This window comes from Caloenas nicobarica, chromosome Z, assembly GCF_036013445.1.
Source record: "Caloenas nicobarica isolate bCalNic1 chromosome Z, bCalNic1.hap1, whole genome shotgun sequence".
NCBI classification, from domain to species: Eukaryota; Metazoa; Chordata; class Aves; order Columbiformes; family Columbidae; genus Caloenas; species Caloenas nicobarica.
Genome location: NC_088284.1, coordinates 105794058 through 105808955, shown reverse-complemented (window position 1 = coordinate 105808955; position 14898 = coordinate 105794058). Strand labels below are relative to the sequence as shown.

The window sequence follows — 14898 nt, the reverse complement described above, 5'->3', positions numbered from 1 at the left end:
CTGGTTGTTACATCCCAGCGAATGCTGTAATCATATCTGATACTGAACAAAGTATTTAATGGCCTAGATAAAAGCTTTCTGGTTGTTTAATTGGAAATGTCTTGCTGGTTTACATAGACCTAGTGCCCTGGTTTTATGAGATTCAGAATTGTGCTGAGAAATTGTTTCCATGGAAGCAGAGATCACTAAAGAAATAATGCATTCCACATTTCCTGCAGGATTATTCCTTTTGCAGCCTGCTGTTCTAAATAACTAACTCTTGTAGTGCCATTGCAGCTTAGTGTGGATTAAAGCAAGTGATATTTTTTTTAGTGTCACAGAGGCATTATGTATTTTTTAATAGAGAGATATATATATAAAAATATATATGTATGCATATAGATATTTGGAAATACTTTTGTTTTTAAAATAAGTCTGTTTTCTCCTTATTTACAGAGGAGAAAAATCCACCCGTACAAAAAAGTTAATGGAAAAGAGCACTTTTATTTTGGCAATTTATGCAGCTCTCTCAGGGAAATGTGGAATTATCCCTTCTTTGCCCTTCTCTTGCCACTGTTCTACACTTTTTGCTTGGTGATGGCTATATTGTAAAACTGGCTACCTTGGAGGGAAGAGACAATGAATGCAGTTTTTAATTAAGGGAACAACAGCGAGAATCTTCCTCCAGCAGGTAAAACAGACCATCTTGTTCAGTTACCTGTGGTTTTTCTTCCATGTATTACTTTTGACAAACCACTTTTATCTTTTTCTACTCATAAGTGTTTGTAAGAAGGGGAAACTGTGAAATGACAATATGAGGCTGAGACCAAACGTGAATGTCTGCAAACATGACATAAACAACTATTTACCAAAAAGTCCTGTTAAAAAGAGCAGATTCCTATAGGTTAATGAGTGATTTAGAAATTAAAAATGGGATAAGGGTTACTAAACTATTACCAGAGGATTGTCAATGTGACAACTTGAAATACCTAGTGATTTTCGTAATGATTTTAAATGTAGATCTCTTATTTTGTAAGAAAGGTAACTACTGTTATTTTTCCTTGAGGGAAGGGGGAAGGAGAGGTGTGACAGTGCTGTAAAGGGGCCAGGCATAATTTGAAGAAGTTGCCTCATCTTTACTCACTCGAGGAGAGTGGGTTTCTGTGGCTTATTTAGAAATAGGCCTAGCTGCGAAGTTTAACTCCAGATTGGGCCCTTCTCTAGCGGTAGAGAGTATTGACACGTGGAGCTCTAGTTGTAATTCTGCACTGTGGTATAAATGCTCGCTGGCGGCCAGGGTAACTTCACATTGTTCCATCCCTAGAAGTAGCTGCCATGGATTTGAAGCAGGGCAGGTAAAAGGAGCTGATGACAAGGCCGGGTGCAAGTTGCGTGGATGGGAAAATGGCTTGTATACTGTTCCGTGGTCATTACTGGTCCTAAAATAATGATTTATGAAGTGCCTGACAGTGTTTGACAAACCAGATGAATGGGACTTGCTTAATGCAAACTGGAAAAGATCTTTCAGCGGCTGCCAAAACACATGGAAACAGTAACTCGTGCTTTGTAGATTCTTAGGGCACTTGGGAGCTACTGCAGGGTACTGCCAGAGGCGTTACTCAAAGTTCAGGTTGAAAAATTTCTGCAGAAATGGGTAACAACTTCGTAAGGGTAATGCAGGCATGAAAATCACCATTCCTAGTGCTGCCTTGTGATGAGTATGTGCCAAAGGACAGGCTGAGACTGCGCTCCTGTGCTCTACATAGGGGAGCAGCCACCAAACTGAGCAACAGTCGTTCCTCCTGAACTGGCAGCTGCTCCAGGCAGTTTACATAAAACTCCAAAAGGCTTTATTTTATAAATGTATGGCAGTAGAACAAGGAGGAAGTCGGTACTGAGAACAGTCTATACAGTGGAATGGTACAGAAGTTCCGTGATGGTAGACGGAGGAAAACCATGATGGAACTGGAGGAGTAGGATTTCTTCTAACAGAAATGGGAGAAATTCCTTAAATGTGTTTGCATAGTCCATCAAAAGGCGAAAGAAGAAAAAGTGCAAGTGGCTTGGGCTTTAATCCGTAAGGGAAGCTCAGGGTAGGAGCTTCAGGTCGGCTTTTGTCTCTTCCTGTTGTTTTCTCATCAAGTAAGAGGGGTGGGAGGCAGCTGGAGGCAGCATCGGTGCCACTCCCTGTGAAGTAAGAGATTAAAGTACAGCTCTTCTCAAGGATTTTGGTAGGAGATGCAACTTGTTTCAGAAGGAGAACCTGTTTGGTGGGATTCGGATCTGGATAAAGGGAGCAGCACACCAGTGTGTAGGAACAGAGTAGCTCTGTGGATGGGTTCAAGCCTCAGATCTTGCCTGCTATCCCTCAGGACCATCCATGCTTTTCACCCACAACATGGAGCCGCTGCTGGGGGTTTTGCTGGGTTTGATACTGGCAGCAGCTTCGTCAGCACAGAACAACTGCACCTGTGCAACCAACAGGTGGACAGTGTGTGCTCAGAATGGACCTGAGAACTGCACCTGCACGCTGGTAGGTTCCAGTCACAAGGTAGACTGTTCAACATTGATGCCAAAATGCTTGCTGATGAAGGCAGAAATGATGCTCCTGAAGGAGAAGCACTTCCAGGGCCATCCCCATGGGCTGCTAGATTTTGATGCCATTTACAGTCCAGACTGCGAGGATAGTGGCATCTTCAAAGCCAGGCAGTGCAATCAAGCCGATGCATGCTGGTGCGTGAACACTGCTTGCATAAGAATCACCGAAAAGGTTGACAAAAGCCTGAGGTGCGATGAACTGGTTAGAACAAGCTGGATCTACATTCGGCTGAAGCACAAAAAAAGGTCTGGGGCCTTGGGTGCTGCCCACGTAACAAACGCTCTGAAACAGCTGTTTGAGAGTCAATACAAAATGCACCCCAAGTACATCACAGCCATTGAGTATAATTCCCCACTTATCCAAATCCACCTGAACCAGCATGACTCTGGGAAATCTAAGTGTGATGTAGATATAACAGATGTAGCCTATTACTTTGAGAAAGATATAAAAGACGACTCCATATTTCATTCTAACAGTACATTAACTGTCTCTGTCAATGGAGATGCTCTGGATATTGAAAAAATAAGGATTTTCTACATTGATGAAAAGCCACCACTGTTTTCCATGAATGAACAGGCTGGGGATGTTATTGCTGTGGTGATAGCGGTCGTGCTGGCTGCTGGCTTGGGCATCACTGTGCTGGGGATTCTGAGGTTGCGGCGCACAAGATAAGAGAAAGATGAGATTGAAGAAATGGATGAAGTAAGAACACCAAGCTTATAGCTGCCCAGATCAGAAAAAAAGAAAGGATCTGAAAAAAGAAAAGCAACAACAGGAAGCAAACGTTTTAAAAAAAGACACAAAATTCAAATAGCAAACAAACTCAGTGTAAGTAGGTGGATTTGGAGATGTTCTTTTCCTTTTACAGGAATTTGTACGGTGACTGCTTTAAATTATTCTAGTTTAGTGTAAATGACTTTTTTTGGTTTGGGATATAAACTAATTTGGGAGTCAGTTACCTAAATATTGTAAATGAGTCCCAATTTAGGGGCTAAGAAAACTGTTACAGCATTTGTTTAGTATAACATGGAACGCTCTCACCAGCCCTACAGCCCTGGCTCAGCTTGCTGAAACACCCCTGAGTGCTTCTTGGGTTATCTGCTTACTGACACTCAAATACTTCCTTGGTGTAATTGGGTTATATGGTTATATAGCTGCTTTTCTGCTGGTGGACTTTTTAATTTTAATGTGGGTAGGTTTTTTTTTGTTTTTTAAGTTGCCGGAACCTTTTTCATCAACAAGTAATTTCAGAAATATTACTAAATAACCAGATAAGGCTGTGATAAGATACGCTATAGCACCAGAGGCTTTTATATAGAGTAATTTATTAGGAAACATTCCTGCGGGCATTACCAGGTGTGGAGATCTCACATTTCCAAGCTTGTACACAGGCAGCGCAGGGTGCTGTTCCCACCTGTGCTCTTTACCGAGGCTCTGATACCTGTCAGCAAAGATCCCCTGATCCCAGTGCAAGTGCAAGTTCATCTGGATGTTCTGCCCAAATCCAAACTATGGTCATAGTTTTCTGTCTACCTAAACTCCCCTTGCAATTTTAATAGGAAGGGATATATTTCAGTGTTGTATAGCTTCGCAGAAATACTACACGATGCTTCACAACAAGCTGGAAATGAGCTTTATTGTAGTAGAAGTGCAGGGGTAATTTAAGAGCAGAGTGTCATTACTGAAGTTGGAATTTGGCCAAGACACTAGAACTGAACTTTTTTGCTACCTCCTCATCTGCTGCACTTGTTTGGGAGGTCACATCCACCATGAAGGACACTTCAAAGAAAATAATGCTAGTTGTTAAATGTTGAAATACTGGCAGTTATATTCTCCATGCTGTGCATGGGTGTCTGGAAGTTCCGTCAGTCTAATCTGCATATCTTCAAAATGAGACCTCTACACACACGCACTGCAGGGTCAGCTCTTTTATTCTGTTAATTAGTTTCAACATTACTAGTTTTTAATTATAATAATAGTCAGTAATGTGCTACTTATAGGGTAAACTGCTGAATATGTGTCTCTGATTTGACTGAACAGGATACCAGGAAAACATTGAAGATGCTTTGATTCTGTTTCTGCCTTTGTTTATATAAAGGAGGAAAAGATCGGCTGTTTTGGGTGGAATGGGAGGGTGTTTAATATTTTTTTGGCTCAACATACACCATTGCCATTTAACATCATTCTTGTTCACTCACCTGTTGGGAAAACTTGGGCTTTGGACACATAGGGTGGGGTGGATGCATCATGTTTCCTCAAAATCAGATTTTTTTTGCAATTGCATCAGCAGTATTAATACACCCAAAAACCTCTGGAGCAGGGTCTACAACTTCTTGTATGTCTTACAGCAACACATCCAAGCTGGTTGGTTTTCAGTCACATTAATACTGATAGAAGATGAAGCGAGAATTTAATATCTAGGCTGAATTTTCCCGAGTCACTGGAAAACTCAGAACTTGGCCTAACTCCACACAATTGCACAAATAGGATTTTATAAAATGGATTCAAATAAAAATCTGGAGCTGAGTACTTCTCAGTGCTGAAGAAATGTAGGATCAGAATGAAAATTGTCCAAGTACATTGCCTAACCACTTTCTCAACTTATGCAGAGCTGATAAAAGCTACGTGTTCGAGCTATGAGAACGTGAGATGTACCCTCTTTTCTGGGGACCTACTATAGCTTTCAACATTCTTTTAAAATTACTGCATTTTTCTCACGTCTGTTGTAAGAAAAAGAAAATATTTTCAAGGTGAATGATGAGATTTTGTATTAAAGTAGAATATAAACACGTAGGCATGATTTTGACTAATTGTTGAAAAAATCTTACCAGGTAACAGTTTCAGCGTATTTCTTTGGCTCCTGCTTTTCCTTTTAGAAGCTGAGATTGAAAAAAGAGGCTGTCGTGGTGCCATTCATATTTTTATTAATCATTAAAGGACTGCCCCATGAAAATCACGTGTTGTGGTCAGTTATTTCCTTGCTAGTCATCAGGCACCAGCAGTCTGCATGCTGCTCAGGGACTGGGAAGGCACTAGGGTCATTCAATAGGAGTGATAAGGTATGTGTCTCCAATTAATCAAAAGAAAGGGAAGATTAATTGCAGTGCAGACCTTGGAGAACCTCACTTTGGATTAGATAATTCTACTTGAATAAGGCTGTGTAAAGCTACTGTAGGGTCTGGGCTTTAATAAACTGAACATACCCATTGCTCCTGCTAAGTACTCGTTCCTCTCCTGCTGCTCCAGCCACACCACCTCTTGGGCTATATCTTAATGGTAGATCAAGTATTTTACTGTAACAGCCCACGAAGTTTAGCTTGTTTGTCCACTGCTAATGTTCTCACTGAAAATGAGAAAATGAACTCCTTGTCAGCTTTAAATTTTGCAAAATTGAAATGCTTTTTATCATTCATTCGAATTTAGAAATTTCTGACCCTGAAATGTCCAGTTATCCATTTCCTGATGACATCATCCTGTTCTAATGGGGTGTTTGTCGTATTTAAGTGATTAGGCTTTACACCCTTTGCAGTGGGTGCTGCGGGTACAGCCAGCATGGTGGTAGTGACGGTGGGTTTATGTTTAGGCAGCACTGGCTGACACCTTTCAGCCAGTGCCCTCAACAAGTGATTAACATCACTCATACCCATTTCTGTGGGGTCTGCTCAGGCATAAAGGTAGTCAGGGATTGTTTTTGTTTTGGAATGCTGTGTTAATACTCTGTAGGTATAAATACACACACATTTATGCACCTGTCTGTGGGTAAATAGAGAAATAAACCCCTAGCTGATCTGAAAGAGTACCTGCCTGGATTATAAAACAGAGGGTATGTTTGCTTTAACAATGGTAGAGCCGTCTGTTGTTTAAATTATGTTCTGCAATTCCAACTGGTGAAGGGCTGTCCGAGGAAGCTCAAACAACACTGCCAGAGAAAAAATTCCTGCCTCTATGTTAGGGCTCCAAAGAGGATAGTGCTGCCCTTTCTGTACAGTGCTACTACCTTTGTGCAACTGCACAAAGCGGGTTTGGGCCTTCGCATTCAACTCTCAATTAGAAACTTTTTTAACCACTCAAGATCAGAGGACAGCGCAAGAAGCAAAGCCAGCACTACAGCAAGGGAATTAAGGATTCATGGAAGGCTTAAAACCATCTTAAACTCTGTTCTGTCTATTCCCCCTGGTAAAATCCATGCCCATTTATTTACACAAGTACGTATTCTCCAATGCATTGACACAAAATCCCTGTGTTAATTTGCAAATGACGGGTGTGTGAACGCAAACACGTGTTCCCGCACCTATAGCTAAAGACACACACCTTGCGGTTTCTGTGGGAGCGGGCAAGCCCCAGGGAAAGCTTTGGGGCAGCAGATCCTATGCTGTATTCAGCCTGCAGCCTGCTTTTTGCTTTTATTGGGGTAAAATAGCCCAAACCTGCTGCTGTTCTGGAACAACAAAGAGAATCCTCTTCTTGTCCCATCTTCCCCCATTTTAGAATAATCTCTTTATGGATATTTGGACTGGGATTATGGCCAGATTAGGTTAACGATGTGAAACAAAACACCTGCTGCATAAACGCACCCCCACCCTTCTTGTTTAGATGGTAAAACACCAGCATGTCTGTGATGTTAAGCGCATTATGACAACTAGACACAAGATCCCCACAACAGTCCTTAAAATGTTGAAAACTTGGGGAATCACCTTAGAAAAAAACCCACACTTTTTCAGAGAACAGTTAAAGAAATGACAAATCGGCCGTTCCTCCACTTCTCCTTAATTAGACCAGGTAATGCTATTAAACAAATATTCTTCTTCATGCAGGTGTAATTATCCTTTCCAAAGCATTTCCACTGATTTACCTCAGGGTTTTAAGTACTGCAATCACCTCTCTTAATGCTAAAATTAATCTTGAGTCATTACAATTGCTATCAGAGCAGGAAAAATCAACTTCTAGAACTTTTACCATTATTCTTCAGCAGTTCTAACAAAATTCCTTGTACCAGGATTTATCTGGTTAAAATTCCGTGCACACTAACAGCCTGACAAGATTCACATCTCATTTTCATGACGATCCCTGTTCCCCCAGGAATAACAATCTTACATTCCTACTCCAGCGCAAATCAAGCACCACAGAAACAATTAGGGAGACTTCGTAATATCTAAATGAATGACTGAATGAAAATGCATTTCTAGTTTTCCCCTGAGATTTTTACGTGTGGGCCCAACAGTACTGGTGGCATAGGCACCCGACCCTTTTCAGCTAAGTTTTTTTTGAAATACAATAAAGGTCTGTCCTTGTAAGGCTTGAAATGAGAAATCTCAACGTTTTTGCTAGTCTGGCTGCACCCAGAAAAGGTAAGTGGAACAACTACAAAGTAATTGGATGTGCTATGCTGTAGCTGCTGTGCAGTGCACATCTGCTAATTTTTAGCACAAGTCTGTTGAATTCTCCTTTTTTCTTTCTATCTTCATGTGCTCTTTTCTGTTGTCAGAAATCAGATAGCTTTATAATTGTCTCAATTCTGCTGAAGGACTTAAGCAAAATCTCTTGAGTATAGTAAGTCACTTAATACTCTTTTTTTAAGTCTCTCCAAATAACTTTTGCATTTTAGAGAGCTAGTAGAAAAATTCTGTAATATTTACTATTTTAACTGATGTTTTTATGCAGGTCAGCTGCTTTAAAAGCAGTTTACAAATTATGTGCGAGAATTAGAAGCTAGGAGAATAAAAATTAAGTGATAGATACTCAGAATTTCTGCCAGTTTTGTAACTACTAAGCATCCAAGTTGCCCTCTGAAGTGCAGATCTGCCAAGCTGCAAGCAATGTGTAATGCTGGAGTTCATTTTAATTATTTCACCTTAAGGCCCTCAAAATCAGAAGTTCCTAAAATGTATTTAATCTGAATGTTTGTACAATCGGTTCCTTAACTACCAATATCTTACCCCAGAGAAGAAATCGCTAATGCACATAACTCCGGGTCGATGAGCATCCTGGGCCAGCAAGGTCCTCAACGCTACTGCAAGTCAACCCAGTGCCGATGGCACTAAGGAACTCAACATCTGGGATATCAAAATCAATTCCTTAGGAGGACGGGATCCAATAATATTTTGTGGCTTTTACTGAGAGTCTGTCATTAAAATACTGTAAAATAGCAAGCAACAACAAGACCACTACAACGACCTCTTCACACATGTTTTGGAAAGAAAGGACTGTACTGAATTGTGTAACAACTTTTAGAGGAAGAGTTTTGCAGTAAACTTTTGTTTGGTTGAGTAACTTTATCTTCTGGATTTTGAAACTACTTCTAGTCGACATCAACAACACAGATAATAAACAGAAATAGTTATTACCTACTAACAAATTCTTAAGTAAGTCTACCAACTGGTATGTCAGTGGGACGAGGGAGGGCAAGAGACAGTCAGTACACAATAGAATATACTTGGTGGATCAACACAGGATATTATGGTGAAAAACATTTGGAAAAACCTTGATATTTATGAGAAGCGTTGCCTGGTCTTTTAAGTAAATGTGAACTCCAGGGATTTCAACCGGCCAAACAGGTTAAGTGGCATTAAATCCAATTTCTGGCTTGCAGAAGGCTGATGGAGTAAACTGTTTGTGCCAAGATTTTAGCCCAACACTCATGAGCAGAAGTGAATTATACTGAAACTTGAATGACAAACCCATCAATTAATACTTAGTTTTTTCTTGGATTTATAGAAAAGCCAAATATTTTATTATTTTATAATTTTTTTCATTTAAAGCTCAAGACTGTACATTTTAACGGACAACTTTTAAATTGTGATGATCAAAATTAGTAGCAGGGAGACTTAAGTACCAAATTGTTTCTGCCTGAATATACAGAAAAATATTTTATTTTATATTTAAACTGTTTTTCATTACTTTTATTGGATTTGCCATTTGCTTGTGTGAATAATTTCATACATATACAATATCTCATTCAGTTCAGTGCAAATACTTAGATACACAAATACTAATGGACACATATACACATGAAAATTCTACCTGTTAAAGTATTAATTAGTTAATTGTGCTAAAGACTATTTGTATTTGCACAGTTTATGTGGAGAGTAAAAGCTTTGCTAAGTTTGTATCTAGTCAGTCAAGGGGTTTTGATATTAAGTGGTTTCCTCTGCAGGAACTTGAAGCAAAAATTTGGGACAGGTAATGAGAAATGACTCTGTGAGCTCCACCCTGCCGTGTACAGAGTTCACAGGCATCTCATATGCATTTCATCTTTGAAAACAAAACAAACAAAAAAACCCAGCTGTTAAAATGCTTCATGATCTGAACTCAGTCTACAGATCAGTTTTTGAGCAATTAAATTCAGTGCCATGCTGAGGTTCATCAGAAAATCTATACATCACTTACAACCTCTTCAGTGGGTCTTACACAATCTTAAGGCATGAAAGCTTCATTTCTGGTGTTCTTCAGAAATGGGAATTACAGGCTTTTTTTGAAGAGATGAGGCTACAAAATAAATCTTAACCTACCTCTCCCAAGCATAGAACTTTCTCTCTTATTTCCTCGGCAAAAATGGTTACATGCATATACCTTCATTGAAATTCAAGAGGAGCCATGGTATAAATGAGTAGTTAGAACTTTTTTCACTGTATGTCTATTTAGAGAAAACCACCACTTTATAATTGTTCAATTGCTCAACTGTTTACCAGATTTTCAAATAGAGAGACAGTTAGTGTTGGTATCTGATACAGAGATCCTGTAATTACCTGTGCTGTATTTGCTGCTTGTCTGCTCTGAAGTTTTAATTATAAATGATGCCACTTGGGAAGACATTAGAACTGCAGAGTGTGGAACACAATTTTTAGCCTCATCCTTGCACACTCAAAGCATCCATTGAGTTTAACAGGAATTCAGGCGAGTCAGGATTGCAGAAATAGCTCCATTCATGCTTGGCTTAGGCATGGAGAATTCTAGATAAAAAAGAAGAGAAAAGCAAGCAAATACAAAGTATAAGAAATAAAGACATTAAGCATCAGGAGACACTCATGGGAGTTTCCATCTCGGTTCTGCATTTCTTGCAGCTGGGACACACACAGGCCTTAGGTTGGACAAAGCGCCTTTCTGCCGCTACAGCTCAGCTGGTTTTGTGACTGGAGCTGAGCGTCACCAAAATTAAAGGCGTGCTAATTGACTGACAGATTTTACTCTTCATTCCTCTTATGATAATGGAGGCTGGGCAGGTCTTAAAGGAGTCGTGTCTCATGAAAACAGACTTTCTACTGATCACTACATAAGCCGCCTTCTTGGCCTGGACTCCCAAGATCTGGTCACTACATATTTTTCTTACCAATGGACATCAATGCTTAAGAACTGCCATGAAAGTGCCTAATAAAAAGAGACGGACTAATGCTTATCTCAGCAAACACTGAACAATACTTGACTGTGCTTATACACAGAGCATGCGACTACTGAAGGCAAAAATCTGTTTCCTTACCTTTTGCAATGAGGGCCTTTGTTTACATGCAAAGCCCCAGGGTTTGTATGAAGCCTGCACTGCCCTGTCATTACCATGCATGTCCAAGCCTCACCCTTTGTTTCAGTAAACAACGTGTTTTTCACAACACATCCCTTACGATGTACTGTCAGCTAGACAAGTAGGCCAAAAGTTACATGTCAGGTTTGCAGCTTGCTATGTTCTGGGATCTGACAAAAGCCAAACATCACCTGCACACCTCCCGCTGTCCAGTGGAGCTGAACTGCCCCTTCCCCAGCAGCGGCGCCAGCCCTCTCTGGTAGCGGGAAGCACTTCAGCACGTCAGGTCTCCAAAGTGCAGTGAGCAAGGCCAACCCGTAACACCCATGGGCTCCGAAAGCTGAAGGGGCCTTGAGGCTCTGATACCGTAAAACCGGCAAATTAATAAACTCTTAAAACCACATTTCAGGGTTTTAGAAGTAGCATTTCTTTATCCAGAGCCAGGGCTGGACCAGGGGTGTCCCTCCATAGGTCTGCTGCTGACTAGTTGGCCATACTTGGCTTATATTGACAGAAAAATTACATATTCAATACAGGTCTTGACAACCATTAACATATTCCATACCTACTCTAACACAAGCTGTTTAAGCAATGCTAAGTAACATTCGCATGTTTCTCAGTTACTTCTCAGTTACCTGTTTTAAAAGAATGTTGTAGATCTATGTCAATTTTAAGAATAGGGTATGATTACTAAGTACAAAAGTTCTATGGTTACAAGGTCTGCTTATACAAAGATTCTGTGGTTACAAGGCCGGTTAATCTTTCAAGGTTACTACCTTAATATCCTCCTAAACTACGAGTTCCAGAATTCCTTAAAAGACAGTCTAATAATTAGAAATACAGGTATCACTCAGGACCTCTTAACAGCCAGGCCCAGGGACACAGGGGTCAGGGCCGACCCCAGTTGCAAGGTGAGGCAACACAAGGCAGCACACGGGCCTCACAGCAACACCGTCGGTAACGCCAGGGGAAAGGCAACACAGCAGCAGGCACAGCGGCAGCAGCACGTTCCGAGGGGAGCCCTGCTCGCCGCCCACCGCAACCCAGGCCGCTCCGGCTGCCACAAAATGGCGGCTCCGGCCGCCTCAGCCGCCCCGCGCAGCTCGCGCGCCGGGGCTCGAGCCGGGGGGCGGGGCCTCCGCAACGGCCGCTCTGAGGGGGCGCGAGGGGCGGCAGCGCCTGAGGGACGGGGCGCGGGGCCCAGAGCCGGGGCTGCCGCTGGGGCGGCGCCGGGCCCGGCCCGGCCCGGCCCGGCCCGCCTCCCGCCCCGGCGTCGACGGTGTCTCCGCGTCGGCCCGGTCTGACTCCTCCTCCTCCGCCTCCCGCGGCGGTGAGTAGGGGAGCCCGCTGGAGGAGGCCTTTCCCGGGGCAGATCGCAGGGTCGTCCAGCTGTGACGGCGAACGCACCTGCTCCCCCCTCCCCTGCCCACCTCCCGCCTCGGGAGCGACACGGCTCCCTTTCCCCCCCTTCCGCCGCCTCACGTCTGCCCCTATCACGATAGTCGCGGCAGCGCCGAGGTCGGGCGGTTGCTCGCGCGCTGAGGGCGGGCAGCACCCGGGGCGGCTCTGGGGGTCCGGCCGCTGCCTGTGAGGGAGCGCGACGGGAGGGCGGGGGAGGTGGAGGCCGCGGCCGCCGTTAGAGCCAGCGGGTGCAGCGGCCGCCGCCGGGCCCCTCGGGCGGGGGTGACCGGGGCCTGCCCGGCCCGGCCCGTTTTCGCCCATGCCCCCTGTGTAAGAGGCCACCGGCTGCGGGAGACTTGGTTTGGCTGCGTTGAGTCGTTTTGTTTCTAGGCCGGGTTCAGCAGAGCAGCATGCTGCGTTCCAGAGCAAAGTATTAGCAAAGTGATACATCCTGTTTTTCCTCAGTATGTAGGAAACAATCATCTTGCCAATATAATAGGCCCAGGCAGGATCTCTCAGCAAGGTGTGTTTTATTAACAATTTTGCAAGGCCAGGTGTTCTACCAAAAGGTCAGCGCATGGAATAGGGCAAAAAGCCCCTGCTTGTATCCCCCCCCAAAACCCAGATGCAAATTCCCTCCCTTGTTCCCCATTGGTTGGTACTGCAGGGTTTACAGACTACCCGACGCCTGCCTCAGTTTACCTGTCTCATTCATCTAATTCTAACAACCCCCTCCCCTTATTGATTTATTTAAAATATGGATTCCTGGCTCTTCAGTTACCCTTCCCCCTAGATTAACTTTTTAAATACAGTAATCAGTTTGCAATCTGGGATTAGTTTGAAGAGAGTTTGTTTTACATTACGCATTCATAGTCTGATGTTCGTCAGTCTTCCCTGCCTGCTGGGGTCAGGCACCAGGTCCCCAGTTTTGTAAAAACAACGTTCCACCCCCAGTGGCTCCTTAAAAGTATGTATTAGTGTCACACATTGCAAGGAGCCCAGCACAAAGGGGTGATGTTGCACATGTCTTCCACAGGGACACCTGTAGTCATTCTGATCTGGCGGTAATAAAAGCGAAAGAAAAAAAGTCAGACTTTGTTTTATTCTCAGTGATATAAGACATTGACCTTTTCACAGTCGAAAGCAGATTGGTACCTTGAAACTGCAACAGGATACAGTTGTAACTGACATTTTTTTGTGCAGTGCAACTGCTGGCAAACAAACACATGGTATCTGTTCAGATGAAGTAATGTTTCAGAGTTTCATGTTTGGGTTGTTTTCTTAATACCTCTCTGCTATTTTTTTGTTTTAGGGTAACCAACCAAAGAAGTTATGAATATCATCTGTGGCCTGAAGTTGCCGGGCAGGAACTGTATTTTCTTTCATTTGGCTTCTTTGACCAAGCAGGGGAAATGCAATAATCTCTCTAGGCCTTACACTGCGTATTGCCGAACTCAAGTCAGTTCTACACGAGATAGATGCCAAAGGCTGGATTGGAATGGAAATACTAGAAACTGTTTTTTGACTGGAAGCCCTGAGCACTATAGAGACTTCCTCAATAAAGGACAGAGGTGTCTTTTGAATTTTTCAAATACAGAAGTTTACAAGAATGCGGAGCACAGTTGGGGAAGGTTTTGCTTCCAGTCTTCTTGGCCGTTGAGGGAGAAGACCGCATCCCTCCAGATCGGTTCTGTAGAGCAACTTCCACGTCGTTCTGCTTGGAACATTCAGATCATCAGGTCTTTTCGTGCATCACCATCATTTCAGGCTGCACCAGTGCCTCTTTTCTGGATTATTGTTAAGCCAGCTCAGAAGTTATTTGCTATCATTCTTGGCAGGTAAAATACTATCTTACTTCCTCTCATAGAATCATAGAATGTTCTGAGTTGGAAGGTACCCACAAGGATCATCAAGTCCAACTCCCATCCCTGCACAGGACAACATCACAGCTCACACCATGTGTCTGAGGACGTTGTCCAGTCTCTTCTTGAACACTGTCAGGCTTAGGGCCGTGACACCTCCCTGGGGAGCCTGTTCCAGTGCTCCAGCACCCTCTGGGTGAAGAACCTTTTCCTCATGTCCAACCTAAACCTCCCCTGGCACATCTTCCTGCCATTCTCTCGAGTTCTGTCATTGGTTGCTAAAGAGAAGAGTTCAGCACCTGCCTTAAGACCCTGTCATGCCAAGATATATGCATGAGTTTGGAGAATGGTAGGTGTATTTGTAGTGTTTTCATTTTAGTATCTCTGCAAAATTTTGTAGGACTGGGGCATAGACTGAGAGTTTGCTCAACTAGAAGTTGTTTCCATTATCAGAGGTGTTAGATGCATCTTTCACTTTTCTCATTCTCACCTACATATGGTAGAGGGAGATGAACCAAGACGCTGAGGGACATTCCTCCTCCTGC

General features: G+C 43.0%; 2 protein-coding genes across 4 annotated transcripts in view; both read left to right on the top strand.

Moving 5' to 3' along the window:
* The first annotated feature begins 2331 nt into the window (after nt 1–2331).
* Nucleotides 2332–4116, top strand: TACSTD2 (tumor associated calcium signal transducer 2). The gene has a single exon (XM_065657888.1). The coding sequence runs from the start codon at nt 2360–2362 to the stop codon at nt 3248–3250; it is 891 nt and encodes a 296-aa protein (XP_065513960.1). The 5' UTR covers nt 2332–2359; the 3' UTR covers nt 3251–4116.
* Nucleotides 4117–12249: 8133 nt separating this feature from the next.
* The window catches only part of OMA1 (OMA1 zinc metallopeptidase), a 108317-nt gene continuing 105668 nt past the window's right edge, over nt 12250–14898 (top strand). For all 3 annotated transcript variants that reach the window (XM_065657886.1, XM_065657885.1, XM_065657887.1), the window contains exons 1-2: nt 12250–12420; nt 13804–14329. In XM_065657886.1, the coding sequence (XP_065513958.1) occupies nt 13824–14329 (506 nt within the window). In that variant the 5' untranslated portion in view covers nt 12250–12420; nt 13804–13823. The remainder of the gene's footprint in view (nt 12421–13803; nt 14330–14898) is intronic.